This window comes from Xenopus laevis, chromosome 2S (assembly GCF_017654675.1).
Source record: "Xenopus laevis strain J_2021 chromosome 2S, Xenopus_laevis_v10.1, whole genome shotgun sequence".
In the NCBI taxonomy this organism is placed as follows: Eukaryota; Metazoa; Chordata; class Amphibia; order Anura; family Pipidae; genus Xenopus; species Xenopus laevis.
This window is the reverse complement of record NC_054374.1, coordinates 145,717,194-145,739,889: the sequence shown is the minus strand read 5'-3', so window position 1 is coordinate 145,739,889 and position 22,696 is coordinate 145,717,194. Positions and strand designations below refer to the sequence as shown.

At 34.7% G+C, this 22,696-nt stretch overlaps 1 protein-coding gene across 1 annotated transcript in view; it reads right to left on the bottom strand.

The window, feature by feature from the left end:
* rxfp2.S (relaxin family peptide receptor 2 S homeolog) overlaps positions 1-22,696 on the bottom strand; it is a 144,638-nt gene that overhangs the window by 14,230 nt on the left and 107,712 nt on the right. The window contains exons 10-14 of the mRNA XM_041584757.1: positions 20,414-20,485; positions 18,827-18,898; positions 16,401-16,472; positions 14,956-15,024; positions 3,575-3,646 (exon numbers count right to left, since the gene is read on the bottom strand). Coding sequence (XP_041440691.1) covers positions 3,575-3,646; positions 14,956-15,024; positions 16,401-16,472; positions 18,827-18,898; positions 20,414-20,485 — 357 coding nt within the window. The remainder of the gene's footprint in view (positions 1-3,574; positions 3,647-14,955; positions 15,025-16,400; positions 16,473-18,826; positions 18,899-20,413; positions 20,486-22,696) is intronic.

Genomic DNA, 22,696 nt, shown 5'->3' with positions numbered 1-22,696 from the left:
CATATTTTAAAAAAAAGAATAAAATAAAATCCAATACAAATCTCGACACAGTCGCCGACTACTCTACAGGGAAACAAATAAATCTGCTTGAGTTCTGCATGGCTGGGAAGTAAGGCGGGGGCTCCCCCTGCTGTTCATAAGTATGATTGTTTCCCTGCTCAGCGGTTAGGGACCGTCTGACAATTCCTATCCACAGCAGTAAATGAAGGGAGAATTTCACTGCATACAGTCAGGTATAAAAACGGTACAAATTTTTTAACTAAAGTATTACAATTTAAATTGGAGATAGGTTTCTTTCTCATTAAAGAAAGTAAAAATGGAATTTTATTTAAGGGGCTGGTGAGCAACATGTTACTCATGAGCCACTGGTTGGGTATCATTGGTATACAACAAGGTTGTCTTTCTTGCTTGTAGTAGTCAATAATGATGTGCGGGTCGAGCCCGGCCCGGACCCACACACCCCTGATGCGCGCCTGCCCTCACACGACTTCCAGCTTCCTTTTATAGACCCGCGTCTACCGCAGATGGGGCAGTGAGGTCGGCCTGAACTCACACGACCCGCAGGTATCGGGTGACTCGAACATCACTAGTAAGCCTTGACTAGTAAGTATTGACTATACCACCTGTGCGGTACAATTTCAGTGCTAATTTACAGCCATATTGCTTTTGCAATCACAGACTGTCTTTGAACGTCTCTATCTTCATCAGATTTAAAGTTGATTCTAAAAGAAAATGTCCTCTGTTCTTACTGGTATTTCAGTTGGGAATGATGCGCACAGAATGAAAAACCAATGTCTCCATCATTAACTAAGTGGCAGAAAGGATTGATTTCCTATAACCAAGGAGCATTTCTCGGACATTACCCACTTTCTGCTCGCTACTTCTGTGACACATTAAATCATGCTATACACCTTATGGTAGTGTGAAGTACCAAATTAACTTATTCCAAAGATATCACCAAAAGTAACCTAATCACATAGACAAATATGATTTATTACATATATTTTTTTCTGCCTGTGGAACAATCCAATCAATATTTCAATCTGCTTGTACAGAACAATGACACACAAGTGCTGACAAATGTTTTCCCCAATAAACAATTTCTTGTTGACCATTTGTTCCTTGGGATTTCTATTGATATCACTTATTTGTTTACTAAATATCCAAACATTTGCTGCTTTTGAAAGGAAAGGTTTCTTGAAAAGAAAGAGTTCTTAAAGCATCACAGCTTGCTACACATGCTACAAGTAAACTGATGACTCAAATAGCATTTTACTGGGGCGCTGTCCCTACAGTAACAAGGAAGACAAAAAGTAAAGCATAGAAGGTGTTTTTGTTACAAAAACAATAATAAAGGGGAACTATTGCAAAAATTAAAATTTAATATGAGCTTCAGCATACTGTAATAAGAAACTTTCTTAATACAATCAATTAAACATTTTGTACCATTTCTGAAATAATCAATTTTATCTTTATCTGTTTTTCTTCATTCTCTCTTCATGCAGGAGTTTGGTGTCAGATTTTCATAGACAGTTAGAACCTATATATCTCTGTGGGTGGGTGGGCACCATTTTTCTAGCAGATGTCTTAGAGCTAATGCAAATAACCAACACAAACAAAATGTAACAAAATAACTGACTTTGGCATAAACTCTGCATGTAGGGAACACGATTTCTTGTGATTTTAAAAGATTGAGCGCTAAGACATCTTCATGGCAAAATGAGTTGGCTGTATTAGACTTAACTCAAAATCAAACCCCCAATTTCTCCATGAAGACAGAATTAAGAAAAATACAGACTAAGAGGAAGGAGAGTGAAGAGTACCTTTATTATTTTAGCTATGGGTCAGAAATTGTAATTGATTATATTTAGAAAATTTCATATTTTAGTATTATGAAGCTTATATTACATTTCCAGTTTTTCGATAGTTCCACTTTAAACTTTAGCAAAGACACTAACATTGCAGAAAGTACACTTTGATGCACAGATTTGGACAATAACTACTGTATTTAGCAAAAAATCACAGTACAAAGATGGTTGTCCTTTAACTATATATTAAATCATTATTTTTGGAATTATTTTTAAAAACTATAAGCAGTCAGTGGGGTTTTAGTCAGTGTTACAGGACTCACACTGCAGTAGTACATTTGCTCGTAAACTATAGTTTGTATTATTTTCAGTACAGATATGTTATGTGGACAATCCTGACTATTATATTTCTACAGTGAATTTCTGTTTGTTGGTCGGGTTGGTACATCATTGATTGGGGATGCAAGGCACTAGGGAGGCCTGTAATTCATACTTAAATAGCTATTAGATATAATGCTCAGCTGTGCCTGTTGGTGTTTTGGTCTTATTATTCCGGTGTAAGGTGCAGAATGTAGATTGCATTGGCAATGGGCTGAGGTGAAAGTCTTTTTTGTATGAGATCTACAAGGTTCAATGTTGTGTCCCACCAGGATCCAGTTCCTTCCCATAGTAAAGAGGCCCTATTGTGTGTAATTTGTAATGATAATTAACACTCTATTAAAAATCGTGTATCATGGAAAAAATGTATCATGGAAAGCATATGGCAAAACTACAACATGATCACATTAATGGCTATTTTAGGGGGGCAACGCTGTTTGTGAAGCACCATTGCTTTGTGCTAACTTTATACAGATGTTGCCACTTCCAATCAAATGGCTCATCTATGTTGGCTTTCTCCATCACCCTACTAGTTTAGCTCATTGCCATTTTACTTCTTCTCCAATAACCCATCCCAATATCAATGCCTGCTTCCATTGCCCATAATGTTATAAACCCCTGTTGCTTCAAGGGTAATGGAAATGAAAATTCAATACAAGCTTCATCATACTGAAATAAAAAGTTTTCGAAACATAATCAATAAAATATTATGTACCATTTCTGAAATAATCGAGTTTCTCTTCATTTTCACTTCATGCAGCAGTTGGGTGTCAGATGATATTCTTTGACAGTTAGATCCAATATTTTACAGGACACTATCAGTAATCCATGTTTATAGGGGAAAAAACATTTTTTTTCCTGGAAGGCATTGTCCCTTTCACAAATACTCCCTTCAGCATCACTAGGGGGACTAGAATGAAACAGGTGGATATGGCTCTATGTTGACTAAGGGCACAGTTCTCTTTTCTTTAGGATACATGACCATCTCCCACACAGTTATAGAGGAGGGGTAGCTGGGTTGTCTTTGGTTAATATTTGGATAATATGGTAAAATACTCAGGCAGCCAATGAACATAGAGGACATTGGAGACTGCTAGTTGTCTTCAACCTCTTTAACTCCATTCATACTACATTGTCCTCGCTACTTCCTTAGTAACCCAGCTGCTTCTGTTACAATTACAAAACAAACTCTTCTTCAGGACTTAAAACACATATAGGAAGTGGTGGCATTTTTCTGCTAAGAAGCTTAGCTAATTATTTGTTGGCTGCAGCATTTCAACTTCCCCATAAAATAGCCTTGCCAACATTGATCATCTATGTAGTGGTAGCATGATACAAGACATATGCAAAAGTAAATAATGGGCATTGTTACAAACCTACATACATACATGTGAGAAAGATTCTTCATCGGCAGAAACATTCTTGTGCTTATATTGGGAATTTCGATTTTTTCCAGGTCTCTAAAAATCACATCAATTTTACATTTAGTTTTAAAGAAGCATCACTTGGATTGTATAGCAGCAAATATGATCTGACAAAAACTAAGATGTAATTTATAGAGAAATACTATCATTGAAAAACTACAAGAAACCTCAGTTTTGATAAAAATAATTTTTTACCCCCTCTGTGTGTATGTTTCATACAGGGGCATGCTTCTTTGTACATGTGCCTCATATGGGTGTACTGTATGTGCACTAATGTGGTTGCATTTGTATAAATTTAACTTCTATGTGTGTAGCTTTATGTGTGCCATCTGGGTTTATGTATGCCTGGATGTGTGAGTAGGTTGGTGCATGTAAGGGGGTTATTTATGTAAGTCTTATGCCTACAATTTCTGCTGCAAACTCTGGTCAAATCCGCTCTGGTTTTTTACGCTTATTTATTATTACGGGGCAGATTTACATAGGGTAGAATATCGAGGATTAATTAACCCTCAATATTCGACTGCCGAATGTAAATCCTTCAACTTCGAATATCAAATTCGAAGGATTTACCGCAAATAGTTTGATCGAACGATCAAACGAAAAATCGTTCGATCGAACGATTAAATCCTTCGAATCGTTCCATTCGAATGATTTTAATACATCGATTGAACGATTTTTCTTCGACCTAAAAATTGTTACAAAGCCTATGGGGACGAACTAGGGGGTCGAAATTTTTTTTAAAGAGACAGTACTTCAACTATTGAATGGTCGAATAGTCAAACGATTTTTAGTTCGAATTGTTCGAGTCGAAGTTGTAGTCGAAGGTCGAAGTAGCCAAAAAAAAACCATTCGAAATTCCAAGTTTTTTTTTATTCTATTCCTTCACTCGAGCTAAGTAAATGTTCCTGAAAATTAGTTTTTTCGGATTTTTCACCCGAAAACATTGAATTTTATGTTTTTTGCCCGAAAACTTCGGGGTATTGCACGAAACCCAGCGCACATCAAAAAATCATTGGGACATCTCCCATTGACTTATATGCAACCTCGACAAGTCTAAGATACCGGATTTTATGATTCAGACTTTTCCATCCTCTGGGTTTAATAAATTCCAAAGAATTCTGGATTTTTTAAAAGTCCAAATTTTGCTTATAACATAGCCGCAATATAAGAAGTAATTTTTTTACTAAAATGGGCAATTCACTCTAATAACCAATAACTTGGTTTTTTTTAATGTATGCTTTGTCTTATGGTGAGCTACCTTTTACTAATGTAAATACAAAGCCTCAAAATTACAATATAAGATATTGTAATTACTTTTTATAATTACATTTATGCTATACTGCATAAGGACACTTTAAAGCTGATTATCCGTTTTTTTTTATCCCGAAAGTACATTTTAGAACTCTCGAGTGATAGAATAGTTATGAAAAACACAAATAGAATAATTATGATCATGTCCATTGGCTTAAACTGATTGGTTATGATGGCACACTATTATTCTAAAAACACATTGTCCCCATAAATCCAGATATTTCATAGCAAACTTTATACGAAAGAAATTGGAGGTGCACACACCTGCTTTATAAGGGATCCACACTACTTCAAATTTATAGTGGTGTGTGATAGAATTAGATAGAATATTAAATTACATTACAAAAAAGTATCTCATAATTCCCAATTAATTTAGTTTTTATTAACTGGAGGTCACCTTAATTGATTGAAAATCAAATTTATTCATAATACCATGTCCAGTCTAGTTCAAAATAACAATTCATATTTTTCATATAACTTAATTTACAATTTATCAATTTATTTCTTATTCACAATATAAGTTAGTTTGCATATCATTAAAGGGGAACTATCGCGAAAATGAAAATTTTATATAAGCTTCTGCATACTGAAATAAGAAACTATAATATACTATATAATATATTAAATATTCTGCATCATTTCTGAAATAATCAAGTTTATCTTCACTATCCCCCTCTCAGCATCAGTTTCTCTTCATTCTGTCTTCATGCAGCAGTTGGGTGTCAGATATTCATTGACAGTTAGATCTAGGGTTGCCACCTTTATATCTGGCTGAGACCGGGGGGGCACGGGGGGTGGGTCTGGGACATCAGTGAGCGTGTCTGTGATGTCAGTGGACGGACCCGTGATGTCAGTGGGCGGTCTTGTGATGTCAGTGGGCGGGGCTATGGAGCAGCGTTCAGTGATTTGCCGTGTCAATCAAGGGAATCCCGTCCGGTTTTCCTTATTTGGAAAACCGGGCAGGAAGTATGCATCCGGGCAGCCCCTCAAAATACCGGGCTGTCCGGGTCAAAACCGGACAGGTGGCAACCCTAGTTAGATCCAATATTTCTTATAGAGAGGCTTCTTTTCCTAGCAGATGTGTTAGAACTCACTCAAATAACTGATTCCAGTAAAAACAAAATCTAACAAAAAGACTGTCTTTTGCACAAATTCTGCATGTAGAGAAACAGGATGTCTGGTGATTTTAATAGTGAGCTCTAATACATCTTCTAGGCAAAAGGAGCCCCCCTATAAGATATATTGGATCTAACGCTCAATGAATATCTGACACACAACTGCTGCATGAAGACAGAATGAGGAGAAACAGATGCTGAGAGAGGGATAGTGAAGATAAACTTGATTATTTCAGAAACGGTACAGCATTATTTTTAGAAAGTTTCTTATTTCAGTATGATGAAGCTTTTATTGCTTTTTTATTTTCGCAATAGTAAACAGTAAATAGTTCATGTAATTAATATGATCACAAGTCAGTTTAAGAAATCAATAAATAAATTTGATAATTTTCCCAATTCATCATAGGTAGTCCAACATATTTGAATTTGAACTGTTAAAAATAATGGAGACTCAATGTGCAAGTTTATCTTTGAGGCGGTGATCAGAAATTACATTCCATCTAGTAAGGGTTATTTCAGATTAATGCGACAGGTGAGAGCTGTATATTCAAGTAATTCTGATACCTAAGGCCTGTGGTTAATGTGTAGGAAAATGTCCATACCAAAGTGTATTCACTACTTATAAGTGGTTTTAACTGTGTACTTCTCAGGTCCAGAAAAGCATTTTACTCCCCAAGATTAGGTATTATTATTTGCAAAAGGAATTTTTTTTTTTTTAATGTATTATTTGTGTAAAATGGATGATGTCCTTCTTATAATTTGGATCTTTCCGGATGATGGGTTGCCAGATAAATGATCTCATGTCTGTACTTACTATGGTATGTACATTAATGGTTTTAACTATATGAGAAGAAATGCTTTTGTTAAAAGCAGTTTTTGATGAAATCTCATGTGCAGTAAATTTTGTCATTTGGAATATTTTACCTTTAACTTTATAGTTTCCAGACTTTAAAAACCTTTTTTTCATATGTACTCTCATTCTATTATTGCTCTTGTGTTCTTTTTTAAGTATTCATTCTAGAGTCAGATATACAGTTATGGGATTTATTATTAGGAAACTCATTATACAGAAAGCTCTCCCATGGACTCCATTATAATAAAATAGTACCTTATACATTTACTTAATCCAAACTAAGATATAATTAATCATTATTGGAAGCAAACTCTGCCTATTGGGTTTATTTAATGTTTACATGATTTTTTTAGTAGACTTAAGGTATGTAGATCCAAATTATGGAAAGATCCATAATCCAGGCCCAAGCATTCTGAATAACAGGCCCCATACCTGTACCATATAAACCATACAGTTTCTATGTTTTTATATATACAGTATTTGTAATAATAGTAAAAACACACACATAAACATGTGGAGTCCTATTTATTAAAGGTCAATTTTTGGTGGAGTCTTTTGAAACCACAATTAAACTCTGTTTTATTAAAAAAATCTGATTATAAAAAGTACAAACAAAAAAGGGCTGCACAGTGCACTATAAAATAAGAGTATCTCAGATAATCACTAGTGGAAAAAAAATGTAGAAAACCTCTAAAAGTCCGAATTGATTAAAAAAGGTCCAATAGGATCAAATCAGCTCCAACTGACTTACCTATATATGAGACCTCAACAGCTTTTACTTAGCGCAGTTTTGTATTAGAGTTTTTTGTGGTTTTTACACTTAAAGTTTTAGAGAAATAATTAAAAAAGCAAAACATTTTAAAGGAAAAATACGATTATTGAAAAAAAATAGAAATAGGAATTCTAGTAAATGGGCCCAATCCTATAATATCTCATATTTCCTTAACCATAAGCTGGTACTGACAATTTAAGAAAAAAACATTATACGCAAAAGGATTGTTTACATTTTACTTCATTATTTAAAGAGATTTGAATGGAGTACCCCTTTAATGCACTTATTATAATATGTAATGCAATGAATACTGAATGTATCAGTATTACTGTACCTAAAGGAAAAATACGATTATTGAAAAAAAATAGAAATAAGAATTCTAGTAAATGGGCCCAATACTATAATATCTCATATTTCCTTAACCATAAGCTGGTACTGACAATTTAAGAAAAAAACATTATACGCAAAAGGATTCTTTACATTTTACTTCATTATTTAAAGAGATTTGAATGGAGTACCCCTTTAATGCATTTATTATAATATGTAATGCAATGAGTACTGTATGTATCAGTATTACTGTACCTAACAGTCACAGGTTCAGATTTCAGATTCCCAGGTTCATATTTCACACTTTCCAAATATGAATATGAATGAAAACAGCTGATTCCATGTGTGAAGGCTTATTTATTAAAGGTGGGATTTTAGTGGTTTTAAAGGTTTTTAAAGTCACGACTAAACTCACAAACTCTAAAATCACGACTGTCATTGAATTTTTAAAAAGTTCTGATTGAATTAAGTACAGATGGAAAAAAGCACTGAACAATGTGCGGAAAAAGACAAAAACCTCAAAGGACATTTTCTAGCAGTGTAAAAATCCGAAAACTTCTGAAGGGACCCATAGGGTTAAGTTCCCCTATGGTCTGAAAATCCCAAATAGCTGGAAATCCCTTCTGTGGCAAGCTAAGGGTTGGACCTAAATTAGATCTGGGAGGGGGAGTGATTCCTTTGTTCCCCAGCGCAGTGAGCCCTCACAGATTCCAGATTTAGCCAGAAGGTGTCACTGTTGTGCAAGAAGTATAAACAACTGAGCTGTCATGTGCTCAGGGTCAGTCTACTTCCTATTCACTTTAGGATGGAGTGATTTGTTCTGGCTGGGGCTCTTGCAGCAAAAGGCTATGGAGAGAAACCACATGGGTGGGGATGCCCCTGATGGGCTCTGTGATAATGGGACCCTGATAATCATTTGGAGCTTGGAGGCAAAAGAAAGAGTAAAGGTGCTACCTGGTAATGGATTTCCTGACGCTTTCTTTTTTTTTAAATTGACGAGCTTGCTCCTCAGCAAGTGAGCGACAAGGTCAGGGGGTGCAGGCAGGAGTGCCTATGCTATGTTGTTACTCCCCTGATCTAAACCCCACTCCTGATTTCCCTATACTCCTTTATTAAGAAAGGACTAAAATTAGCTCCCCTTTCCTCCTCCCACTCACATCTTATGCGCTTCTTTGCTTTAGCAAATTATTCTTAACCAGTCGTTTGTGCAGTTACTTCACATGTAGCACAGAATCGGCTCTTCAATGAAACAGTGACAACTGCCTTCTGACTCTGGTACACCGGTATCCATTCATTTAGGGGCAGATTTATCAAGGGTCGAATTGAAAATTCTAATTTTTAAATTCAAATGTTTAAATATGAATTTTAGGGTAATTCGAATAGGGAATAGGTCAAATTCGATTTGAGTTTAAAAAAAAAGTCTAAATTTGAATTTCGAAATTCATGTACTGTCCCTTTTAGAATTCGAATTTGACTATTTGCCATCTAAAACCTGCCAAATTTGTGCTTTAGCCTATGGGGGACCTCCTACAATCAATTTGGTGGAATTTTGCAAATCGATTTTTTTTTAAATATATTTTTTTTGGTGAAAAAACTCTAATTGAGTTTGATTCGAATCAAGTTTGCAGGTCGATCTTATTCACCCGAATTTAAAAAATTTATTATTTATTATTTTTTTTAATAAATTTGGATTGGTCGTTTTTTTCTTCAAATTTTGAGTTTGAGAGTTTTTATAAACTCCCATGAACTAAAAATTTGCCCCTTTTGTGTAAAATACTTGTTATTAAAACATGCCTCAAAAGCTGCTGATATTCTGTCATGTGTGCATTCATATTCATACAGGTATGGGATCTATTATACAGAATCCTTGGGGACCTGGGGCTTAGAGCCAATAAAAAAACTATTTAAACATTCATGTAACCCAATAGGATTCTTATATTTAAATTATATCTTAGTTTGGCTGATGTGCAAGGTATTGTTTTATTAGTACAGGAAATCATTTTTACAATTTGAAATTATTAAAATGAAGTCTATGGGATATGTCCTTCCTGTAATTCGAAGACTTCTAGATAATAAGTTTCCTGATAAAAGATCCCATACCTCTAGTGGGAAAATATGTTTTGACATCAGGAGCGGGGAAATCGGCAGACTGGGGGAATTAAAGTCTGCGGAGAAAGAAGGTATTAAAAGGGAGGGCTTAGCAGAGAAAGGTTTTATGGAGGGAAAGAGAAATGTGCAATTACAAATTTATCTACACGAACATTGTCGGTAAATTTGTAATAGGGGCTATAGCTGGTGATTTAAAAGCTAGGCCAATCAAATACTGGCCAGTGACTTAAAACCTTTTGGCAAATCTTTGCCAATATTTTGCAAGCAACCTTAAACCCAGTCAGGACATGGGGACATTAACTCACACCCCAGACACACCTGCAAGAGCATTAAGGTGTGCAAAAGCATATCCCTTAATCCTAATTTAAAGGGGTATGGTTGCACTCTACACCTAGTGGCTGAATTATCAAGGATCCAATTTCGAGTTTATGGGAGTTATAAAAACTCCCATCAACTCACATAAATTTTAAATTAGAATCAAATTCGATTCGAGTTTTTTACCAAAAAAATTTTGGTTTTTTTTCAAAAGTCCACCAAACGACTCCAAATCGATTGTAGGAGGTCCCCCATAGGCTAAAACACCAATGGACAGCACATGATAAATTTCAAAATTCGAAATTTGAATTTTCTTTTAAACTCAAATCGAATTTGGACTATTTCCTAGTCAAATTACACTAAAATAAACGTGAAATTCAAATTTAAAAATGTGAATTTTCAATTTGACCCTTGATAAATCTGCCCCGTACTAGATAAAAAAAATCTGGCCCAAAGTGCAGCTCCAAAGAGCATAAGGCAACACTATTCCTACTGTCTGCTGTAAGGCAGTCAGTACAGACTCCATTATGCTCCCCATACCCATTATATTCACCTTTGTTGCATGCCTTCCCTTCCCACCCCTCATGAAAACAGTGCTGCCAAATGCTGACAGGGCTGTATTCACATTGTGAACACAAGTCTCTATTCTTTGTTTTTGAGGGTAGAGACCTGCAGCAATTTGCAGGGTGCTAAAGTGTAAAAAAACCAAAAACATTTTCACTCTGCCCTGCTTGAAGTAAATCAGCCCTACTGTCTCATCTCTGAATAACTCCTTTCACTAGACACTATATGAAATTCTTAAATAGTTTTTATGGCAAATTATCCTTTAATTATATAAGTGCTGTCCAACTTCTGTGGTACCTATGAGCTGGAATTTTTCTGAGTTACGCGGTGGAGGGCCGATAATGGAAGGCACATTGGAGATATGGGCGACTTTTTGGCTGGTAAAAAAATTCACTCATCACTAGTACTAACACTTTTAGACAACAAATTTATGCAAGTTCAATCACGCATGTAATTTCTGCCTTGTATTAACTATTATTTCTGCTACAGTCACACATATACTTGAGCGGAGTTTATCAGTCCAAATCTATTCAAACTGCCCTTCCAAATGGGCCCTCTAGCCACTGCTCCAGCCTTTCCTAGCAGGGCCTGCTCCACAGAGAATGATTACCAGTTTTTGTATTACTGTCATACATGGGTCATGGATGAAAATTTGTTCAACCCAAAGTAGTAAAGAAAGAAATGAAGAATTGTAACTGAAATGACCACCAAATTACAAGTACAGCCTGAAGTATGGAGAATGGCATGGGACCCATGTTCTCTTTGTCTGTTATTCCCATCAATTCAAACCATATGCAATACCTAATTCTGTCGCAATTGATACTTATAAATTATTCATCTGTGGATTCAGGGACTATTCTAATTGCCCAGATGATAGGATCTGGATGCTGTGCTAGAATATGGGCTTTATATTTCCTCTTTTGACTTAGTTGGCTCTACTTATCAATTTTTCTTCTTATGGGTCATTATGGAGTTTATTTATTAAACTCCGAATGCAAAAATAACGTACAATTCGTGATTTTTTTTATAAAATCGGACTTTTAAAAAATCATGAATTTTTCAGAATTTATTAAACCCCGATGATGGAAAAGTCTGAATCTGAAAATCTGGCATCTCAGACCAGTCGAGGTTGCATATAAGTCAATGAGAGAAGTCCCCCGAAGTTTTTGGAGTTTTCAGGCAAAAATCTTAGTTTTCGGGTGAAAAATCTGAAAAAATGTGAAAATTGGATGAAAAATACCAAAAAATTTTGAAAATCTGACTTTCCCGCTAAGCAAATTTACAAAATGTAATTATAAATAAGTGTAAAAAACCCGAGCGGATTTGATCGAAGTTTGTAGCAGAAAATATTGAGATAAATTCAGACTTTGATAAATAAACCCTTATACATATGATCCATCTAATGTTGCAGCACATGAAGTTGTGTATAGTGTAACCAGTGCTGGGCCAATTCTATCTCGCAGTCAAGGCAAGCCCCCAGTTCTGGTTGCCCCCCCCCCCAATGAGGTGATTAGAGACGTGGGGCTGTGACAAGCAGGGGAGAGTGACTACATACAGTATAAGCAGCTTTTTAATGCACAACTCTGTGGAGCAGCCTGTCTTAAACACTCATTGCATCAGCTCAAGGTAGAGAGCTGGACTAGAGCTAGACATGGGTGAATGTGCCTTGCACCCTCCTCTTGTTGCACCCTAAACATGTGTCTCTTCTGCCTACCCCTAGATCCAGCTTGAGTGCAACCCAAACTTCCATGTTACAATTACCACTTACATGTCTGTGAAATTAGATAAAATGAACATCAGCAAGCCAATAGGGACATTTTGATAAAATTCACTTCACTTTAAGATGATCAGTTACCAATGGAAAGGTGCAATCACGTTTATTTTCCAGAATAGTCACTGTTGTGTATTTCGTGGAAAAGAAATACAAGCAAGAATCACTTTCTCTAATTTTAAATGACAATGAAAATTTAGAAGGAATCTATGCTTTCACCTGCTGGGGTTTTTCCTGATGAAATTTCACTCTTTTTTCTGTTGATATATCTTTATTATTCAATGTCCAGAAAAATATTCTTGAGAATATTCATGTTTGCATTTTTCAGAGCAGTAAATCATGAAAAAAAACTCAAACTCAACCCTAGGGGTTATTCATCAAAAAATGGATTTAGCTTTTTTAATTGATTTTATTATCTGGAACATCAAATAGTCAGAAAAAATGCAGCAAGTAAAAGCTGTTGTAGAAATAAATGGGATTATTCTCCAACAACTTCATTTTTTCAGTTTATGAAAACATTCAAGTTTTGCAGCCTCATTTATTAAAAAGTAAAAGCTGCCGAGCTTCTATAGATGTCAGTGGAAATAGTCTCAAGCAATGTCATTTATTCATCTGAAAACATTACATTTTTTGTACCTCATTGCAAATAAATAGTACAATGTGATTTTAACTGGTGTGCAACTTTTTCTCTGCAAAAAAGTGAACTCAACTATTTGAGCCAAGTTTTTTTGAAAAGAAAAAAGTTGCTCATGATTCTTTATACTTGTGTTTTTTTTGTCTATCATGAATATTGATAGCTCAGCCTCTCTGTCTTTATTTTTTATTGCTTCTGTTTTGCGTTTTAACTTGTACATCATTGAATATTCATAATGTAACAAGATTATTACTCCCCTCTAGTAAGCAAGGAAAAAAGTTGAATAAGCAAATCCATTATGGTTTGATAGGAATGTTAGTGTGTTATTTACTAAACTCCGAATGCAAAAATCACAAAAGAATTGTGATTTTTTTAAATAAAATCTGACTTTTAAAAAAAATCACAAATTTTTCGGAATTTATTAAACCCAGAGGATGGAAAAGTCAGAAACTGAAAATCCGGCATCTCTGACCTGTCGAGGTTGCATATAAGTCAATAGGAGAAGTCCCAATAATTTTTTGATGTACGCTGGGTTTTTGGCAATACCTTGAACTTTTCGGAGTTTTCAGGCAAAATTCTGAGTTTTTGGTAGAAAAATCCGAAAAAATCGTGAAAATCAAATGAAAGATCCAAAAAAATCTTGACATTTTTTCCCGCAAACAAAATTTTCGGCAAAGTGTATTTTTTGGGATATTGTATTAATAAATAAGCCCAAAAAGCCAGTGCAGAATTTGGTCGGAGTTTTTTTAGGAAAATATTGAGATAAATTCGGACTTTGATAAATAACCACCTTAGACTTGAGGTAGTAAAAAAATTGTATATAGGTTATTAAGGTTACCTAGGATGGCTTAAACTCTTATTAGGTACAAAGAGGCCAATGATGGACAAAAAAACAGTTATTAGACAGGCTAAAATAGATAATGAAAAGGTCATTGCAGGGTGGAGCAACATGAATTCCAAATAATTTTTAAAATATTACTATTTATTATTAATATAACATTTTTTAAGAGGCAGCTCAATTAGTTGATGAGAGCTTTGATAGAAACTACAGTAACATTTGCCAGAATAGTAGTTTAGGTGAGAGCAGTAAGGCTGTGGAATGCCTGCCAAGAACTGTTGTGATGGCAGATTCTATGAAAGCCGATTTGATGCATTTTTGGGCAAGCATAATATCAAAGGCTATAGTTCTCAAGATCTGCGGTTAGTTTAGTATAAGTATATATTTAAATATATTTTATATTTGTTTTTGATCTGTGAGAAAAACCAGAATAAGTAGCTTGGAAGAGGTGGTGATAAAATATAAAAAACTTTATAACTTTAATATACTGCATACATATACTTTAATTTTAAGAAATATATTTTGTATTGCTTTCAGAGAACAAGAATAATATCTATTGAATATCTTAAATTACTGAAATGTGCAATTATTAAATGTGCGATTTAAGTGCACTTATTATTTTGTGTGCTTGTTATAATTGCATGTGTGTATGTTCTGGTATAGCTTATCTTGAGTTAAATAAAGAGAAATTGCACAAATCAAATCTACAATAATACAAATATCAGGTTTAACTTACAGTGATTGAAGATGCTGCAGACTTTCAAATTGCTCAGTGTGAAGTGAGAGAGGATTACAGCCCAGATTTCTGTAAATTAAATCCAGATACAATATAAACTGTATACTATTGTATACCCAATTACCGAAAGCATACTTCAGCATTTAAATTGCTTATTTTAAAGAGCAAATTCATAAGAAACTTGTATCCTTGTACTATATTATAGGCAATGTTATTCTAAAGCCACTGCAACTGGCTTTGAGTTTTTCAGATTATTCCACTTCTTGTTCTTCAGCCCATTTGTGAATTGTGGCTGTTAATTGGTTGCTACCACTTATCCTATCATTGGTTTCAATGTCAGACTAAAAGATATTGTAAAAGATAATTCATAACAAATAATACATATAAAAAAATTAACTGAGCAGCTAAATTACCTAAATAGCATTTTACGTTTCAGATTGCAGGTAGGCAGGAAGTGAAGGCAAATAAAAACTTCTAGAACAGGGGTGTTCAAAAGATTGATTGGGATCTACCAGTAGACCTTTCGTTGGTGATCAGTAGCTCTCAAGACATTGTCAACAAAGAGCTTGACTAAATTAGCCTTCTGTTTTATTGTTTACAATCACATATATAAATCAATATAATATTTAAGTACCGTATATACTCGAGTATAAGCCGAGTTTTTCAGCCCCCAAAATATGCTGAAAAACTCTACCTTGGCTTATACTCGGGTCAAGCGCAAAAACGGTGTCCAAGAATAGTCTCCAAGAATATTCGCCGGCGTCCAAGAATGGTCGCCGCCATCCAAAAACGAGACGCCGACACCTCCAATGGGAGCAAAAACCCTAAATTTTTTAATTGAAACTTACCAGAAGCTGCTGCATTTCTCACCCTAGGCTTATACTCAAGTCAATAAGCTTTCCCAGTTTTTGGAGGTAAAATTAGGTACCTCGTCTTATACTCGGGATGGCTTATACTCGAGTATATACGGTAATATTGTCCATGGAACAGAATGCTGACAGTGATATTATGGATGTAGATCATAATGAGACAACAACACTAAAAGTAGACCCAGCATTACTATGGGCACTCCTGTTCTAGAATGTCCATCTCTACATGGTGCTATAGTGATGCTCGCATGAACCTGCTCTTTAAATACCAGTAATTTGATTCAGTTTATATAAATGTAAAAACAATTTAAATTTTCATAAATAGGGTGAAAAAATGCAAAACCAAATTTCTCAGAAGACAAGCAAATTATTCTTATTTTAAATTGGCAAAACATTCTTTGTTACAACAGTAAACTATAAAATTGTTGTTTTTTTAAAAAAAATTGCTTAAAATTAAAATCACTGCATTGTAATAACATTATGTAAATTTTCTCCACAAAAAATTGTCTGTTTTGCCAAATTAAATTGTAATAAAACACACATGTGTATTCTGCACTACAAAAAAAATCAACTTACAGTTTCTGAAGGTGATTCAGTTCTTTAAAACTCGAGAGAGGCACGTGGGTGATTAAATTGTTTGAGAGATCTCTAAGAAAATGAAGACATACAAATTATGGAAAAATTAACTACATGCTAAGGTGATTACCTCTCTAGTTTGCATGAGCTGAGTGGTTAATTATCTATTATGAAGAAAAAGCTATAAAGGGAGATTTATTACTGGTTACTACTGTTACACAGATATTGAGCAGCTAGTGATTTACTTCATTTTTGCCAATACAGAGATCCATTAACCAGAAACCCGTTATCCAGATAGTTCTGAATTATCCTTTTTATCTGTAATAATAAAACATTTCCTTGTACTTGACCCAAACTAAGATATCATTAATCATTATTGGAAGTAGAACCAACATATTGTGTTTAATTAATGTTTACAGTATGTGCTTTTCTAGTAGATTTAAGGTATGAAGATCCAAATTACAGAAAAATCCATCATCCAGAAAACCCCAGGTTCCAAAGATTCTCGATAACAGGTCCCATACCTGTATAGTATTGTGAACATTTGTCTCCATGTTCAGAAAGTGAAGACCCTTGATTTCAGTTGCTTTTTGGGGACTTTCTAAATCCCTCAATTTCAAGCACCTATTTCCTATATTTGCCTCTTTGGTTATAATTTAATGAGTTGATTTTTTTCTGCAAGTTTTTTGGTGAAGCGAAATGGGTCGGTTTCAGTTATTATTCATGAAAATCTTTCAAACATGACAAATGAGCTCAGTCAGCGGGGCTTATATAAAAAAAAATGTGCATAAACACAATGTGAACTTCTAGAAATAAAAATAATTATTTTTTATTTTAAACCTGTTCCAATGCCACCTTAGTATCACATTGTAATGCTCTCTCACTTTGTTAAATCTTGAAGGGATGGATTCTAATACTTAGGGGCAGATTTATCAAAGATTGAAGTGAAAATTCGAATGATAAAAATTTGAATTTTGAGCTAATTTTTGTGTACTTTGACTAGGGAATGGTTCAAATAAGCTTTTTTGGAATTTTTTTCAAATTAAAATCGAATTTGAACTATTCCCTAGTCGAAGTACACAAAAATTAGCTTGAAATTCAAATTTTTTTCATTCAAATTATGATTAATTTTCATAAAAATTAACTTTGACCATTCGCCATGTAAAACCTGGCAAAAAACTGTTTTAGCCTATGAGGGACCTCCTAGATCCTATTTGGAGTCAATTGGTGTAGTTTGAAAAATTGAAGATTTTTTGGGGAAAAACTTAGAATCAAATGATTCGAATTCGATCTAAAACGGATCTCTTTGCTAAAAAAACCCTTTGATCTAATTTTGGTTAGTCTTTTTGAATTCGAATTTCGAAGTTTTTCAAATTTGAAATTCGACCCTTGATAAATCTGCCCCTTAAAGTTCATTCTGCTTTCTAGGAAGTCACAAGTCCCAAAACAAGTGGCATTACACTGTGAGCCTAAGGGAGGTTGGGAACTGGTTTGTATGAGTATTATGGCTTCCTTTCAATCTGTGGAATTAGGTATGAATAATTTATATTTATTTTTTTGGATGTTCAGACACCTTTATTACTTAAGCCCAACTGAATGGGCTCATGCCCAAAGCGATGAGGGGTATATTTTCTCTTTAAGGGGATATTGTGAAAATTGATTATTACAGCGCCGAATAAAATGCTACAAAAAACGTGTTCAGATTTGGGCTGGAAGAGACAAAAAAACACAATGAAGAAACAATCTTCAAAAAATGGAGGCAGAAGCTGATAGATCATCTGAATTTTGCACTGGCTACAAGATCATACTTCTCGAAAAACATTTATAGGAACAATAAACTATAAACTCTACAAAAATCTTGGCAGCAGATGAAAGTCAAAATATCTTTCTTTTAATAGAAACTGTAAAAGAGTATTTATCTTAAGCCTCTTTGGGGTTTGGTTGGTTATATTGCCAAATGGAACAAAATTATTAGTTGTGAGTTTACCTTTATAAACATTTTTTGAGGTTCAGAACAAGGAGGGCTTTACAAGCAAAGAACATCAGATAAGTATATTTGAGGTATACAAAATAATTAATTAGACCACAGGAGTGGAGATGAAGCAAAATATTCTCAGAATTATACAACTGAAAGAAGTAATTAACCAGCTTCAACAGAAAGGGAAGGAGGTGATGGTTTGTGTAAAGAACATGCCCCAGAATATGGTCTATTTGAAGCAAGATTTGCTCAAGACAAAAGAAGAATTGATAAGTCTCAAATCAAATCATGTTTATGTGCATTTCATTAGCTTTTACATTAGTAAACAAGTCCTTAAAGCATGCAGATAATTTTAAATTATTTACAAAAAAATAATACAATTTTATCCATTATCTGTTGTATATTTTATGAGAAGTTGAGTTGCATTTGCAGGAGACATATTTCTTACATTTCTGCTAAGCTTCTTAATGAGGAGAATATATTCTCTTTTACTAAGCTGATCTGATTTCCACGTAGAAACCTATAAAAGGGGAATAACAGAAAATGATATCAGTCTGCTGCTTAGAAAATACTGTATTTAGAATAACAATAGCAGGATTTGTTTTTGCGTCCCATTTGTTCAAATGGATTATGTTGTCTGTTTTCCTGTGGAATGATAAATGTAATTCTTGACCTACATAATTTACATAAAGTGAAGATTGTGTTTGTATACACACAAACACACACATACACCAAACTGAAAATGTTTAGGAAAAGGGTATCTAAGTGGTGTAGGCTAAAATAAAGACACAAGTAGGTTTGAGAAGATATAGTGAATAAAGTTCCCTCTATTTAAAATATAAGGATATTATAAGTCACCGAGGAGTTCCTTGACCATATAAGAGTACAAGGCTGAAGGCCAAGTGCTTTTATACAGGTCATGAAACTCCGAGGTTACTTCTAATATCATCATATTTCCCAAAAAGGGGTACTTTATTTATTATAATACACAAGTTTTAGTGAGTCATGTGACAGAAATGACATCACTACTCACTGTTTATAACTGATGACGTCACTAGTCACCATTTATAAGGATATAATTTACAGGATATTCATGGCTTTTTTGTATTATATGCCTATAATATACAGTATATATAGGCAAGACCAGTAAAGGGATCTCCCAAAGATCCCTATATAAAGGAAAATCTGGTTGTCATGCTAGGGTTAGAGAACAATATTCCCATCATGCCCAAATTGGCTATTGCCTAATTTTTGTTTGCCTTCCTTGGAATCATATAGAGTCCTTGAAAGGTTGAACTCATGGCCATAGAGATTGCCCAATTCTCCAACATCCCGTTAAGATTCTTTAGCCTTCCCCTCATAAATTCCTTTGCTCTCATTCTCTTGTGTTAATATTGCTTGGATAGCACAAAATTTGCGCCATATGTCCCAATATATTTTTATACCCATACCTTGGTTTATCTTATCATTCATATCACAAAATCTTCAAACATTAAATAGGCTTCCAGTCTACTCAAAGCCCTTCCAGTACATTTGGGTATGTTTATTAAGCTTCACTGGTGTATAATACCAAAAGAGGATGACTATGAAGATTTTCATTCATCCAGGTCATGGTATATCTAGTATAAGTAATTCTAAAACAACTGGACCCAGTGCAGAGATGCTAAACCCAGGAAGAGAGTCTTAAACGTCGGGAGCAAGCATCTTCATTTGGACAACTATACCTCTGGTTTTGCAGTGAAAGAGATTTAGATTATCCAATTTCACTCCTAATACTTTCTCAGGCTTGACCTCTAAATGGTCCCTTTTAGTGGTACCTTAGTTTTGAAAATCACCCATTTGATTGCAGGTTTCTGACAATTTTTAACTATAAGAAATGATTTCACATTTTCAGCAACTTAAAAAAAAACCCTTCTGCAAGAATAGAGGTAACGCTATTAGTATAAGCTCCACGTATTACTATGCACAAAGAAATGCCTTTTCTCGTTTGTGACTCAATTGCTGAAACACAATGCGTGCTACAAAAGGAACTTACAGAACAGTCAGCTCGTTACATGTCACAAAGCTGGAGCTCTCCAAAGTCTTTATTCTGTTACCTTCAAAATCCCTACAGGAGAGTAAAATACAATTAATGACAGGTTTGAATAGCAGATGGTCTCAGTAGAGAAATAAGAAGTAACAATGACAGTGAAATTGTAAGCCGAAAGGTAGAATAGGAAGGCAGATATATCTAAAGCCATAGAAAATAAAAAATGAAGAGAAATCATTGATTCTATGTAACATTTTAAGGTTGAGCTCCCCCTCTTATTTAGAGACATACAGTGTTGTACTGGCCCACTGGGATACCAGGAAAAATCCCGGTGGGCCCAGGTGTCAGTGGGCCCTCCTGCTTCTAAACATTTGGCCTATTTCATGGGCATTACCTATTTCCTTAACAAAGAGGCTAAATAGATGGAATAATAGATTATAGTATGTATAGAAAAGAGACTAGGAGAATAAAGGTTGAGTGAGGATAGGAAGTAAATAGTCGAGACCTATTGCAGTGAACTTTGGCAGTGATAGAAAATTATCAGTAATAAATATGTCCCAAGCTGCAAACATTTACTGACTCAGGATGAGCAACATTAACCGCAACACAAACTTATTGGTGGGAGAGAGAGCCATGAGCTGAGCCGTAGCATCTAACTGAACCTGGGACCACTTATCTATCTACTTAACACACAGCTCTACCACTTGTCAATATGGCATTAACAGAAAAGATGTGGGACAGCAGAGGCAAAATGGGAGAAAAGAAACGTAATTGTAAAGGGAACAGCTTGAATAAAAGGGAACTGAGGATGGAGAGTATACAAAGAAAAGGCAGATCTAATGTAAAATGAAGGGGTGAGTGAATCAGAGTGAAGAAAATGGGGAAATAAAGGAGAGAACAGATAAAGGACAGACAACAGATGAACCTACAAAGGGAGAGAAAAGGTCAGATCAGAATAGGAGGACAAGTGGAACAGAAAAGAGAGGAGAAAAAGCAGCAGAAAGACAAAGGAAGTAATGAAAAAGTTTGGAAATAATTGAGAAAATATGTAAACATAGAATGAGAGACAGAACAATAGAACAATGACAAACAGAAGGTAAGATCATTTTTATATATATAATATATGAATGCAACCCCATCCTTAATATTTGCTCAAGTTCAGCTGAGCAGAGGGGATAAGAGAGGTGAGCAGTGTGGAAATATTTAGGGGGATGAAAAATTAGTGAAACTGCTTGTTCACATTTGGTGAGGTAATGCTTTGACTCTTTATTTTCTGTACTGATCATACTGGCATATCTGAGGTTAATGTAGTGCTCATTATCTATTTTATGCAATGATCTTACTGCTATATATGGGGTTTTTGTGCTCATGATCCAATTAATTAATTAAAAACATGAATGAATTAGTATAGAAATACTGGCATATTTTACCATATTTACTTTAGTGATCCTATGTGGGTCATTATGGCCAGTGATATACAAAAGGGGGAATACTCTAACATTTTAGGAGCCCCACGTTTCACTTTTGTTGAGATTGCCCTGAGATGGAATGAGGTCCCTTCCCATAGAGTTTACAAAGAGGGTGAGTAATACAAAAGTGGTTTATAATACAAAAGTTTTTAGATGTAATGGAAATTTGTTGGAATAAAAAATGTGAAAGTGCAATAGCAATGTATGAGACTGCACCCTCCTGTCCAAGTGATTCATCTGCAGACAGGTGACAAAACACCCAGAATCAATCACCACTGATATCAAGGGTAATTATTCAGCAGTCACTCAACTGTCTGACAAGCAAGTGCACCTGGGGGTTCAAGTCTCGCTGAAACCAACTGAGAGCATTTCTAGCTATTTTTTTCCCTGGAGTTAATAAATACACCATCATAAAAACATATGGAATCACATTGTAAATAATTGCCTTTACACTTTCCAGCATCTTGTCAGTGACTTTAGATTACCAAGAATTGTTGTACATTGTTGTGGGAGTTGTACAGTGGCCCTCCCCATTTCATCAGAGTTCCATTGGCATTTAATAATGTTGTAGACATTATTTAGTTTATGCTATACATTGCAAGGGTTACTTTGTTTTATTATCTTGTAAAACCAGAAGAAGTGAGGCTTCTATTAACTTATCATGTAATGGCTATTATATGTCACTTTGACATTAAAGAATTACATTTCAATGGGAAGTTGGAGCAGGTTTCCTCTTCCATTAGTTTGCAGCAAGAACATCTAAACCTTATTGACTTTTGTTAACATTAATACTTCTCACTGTGTTGTGTGTCTTCATTAT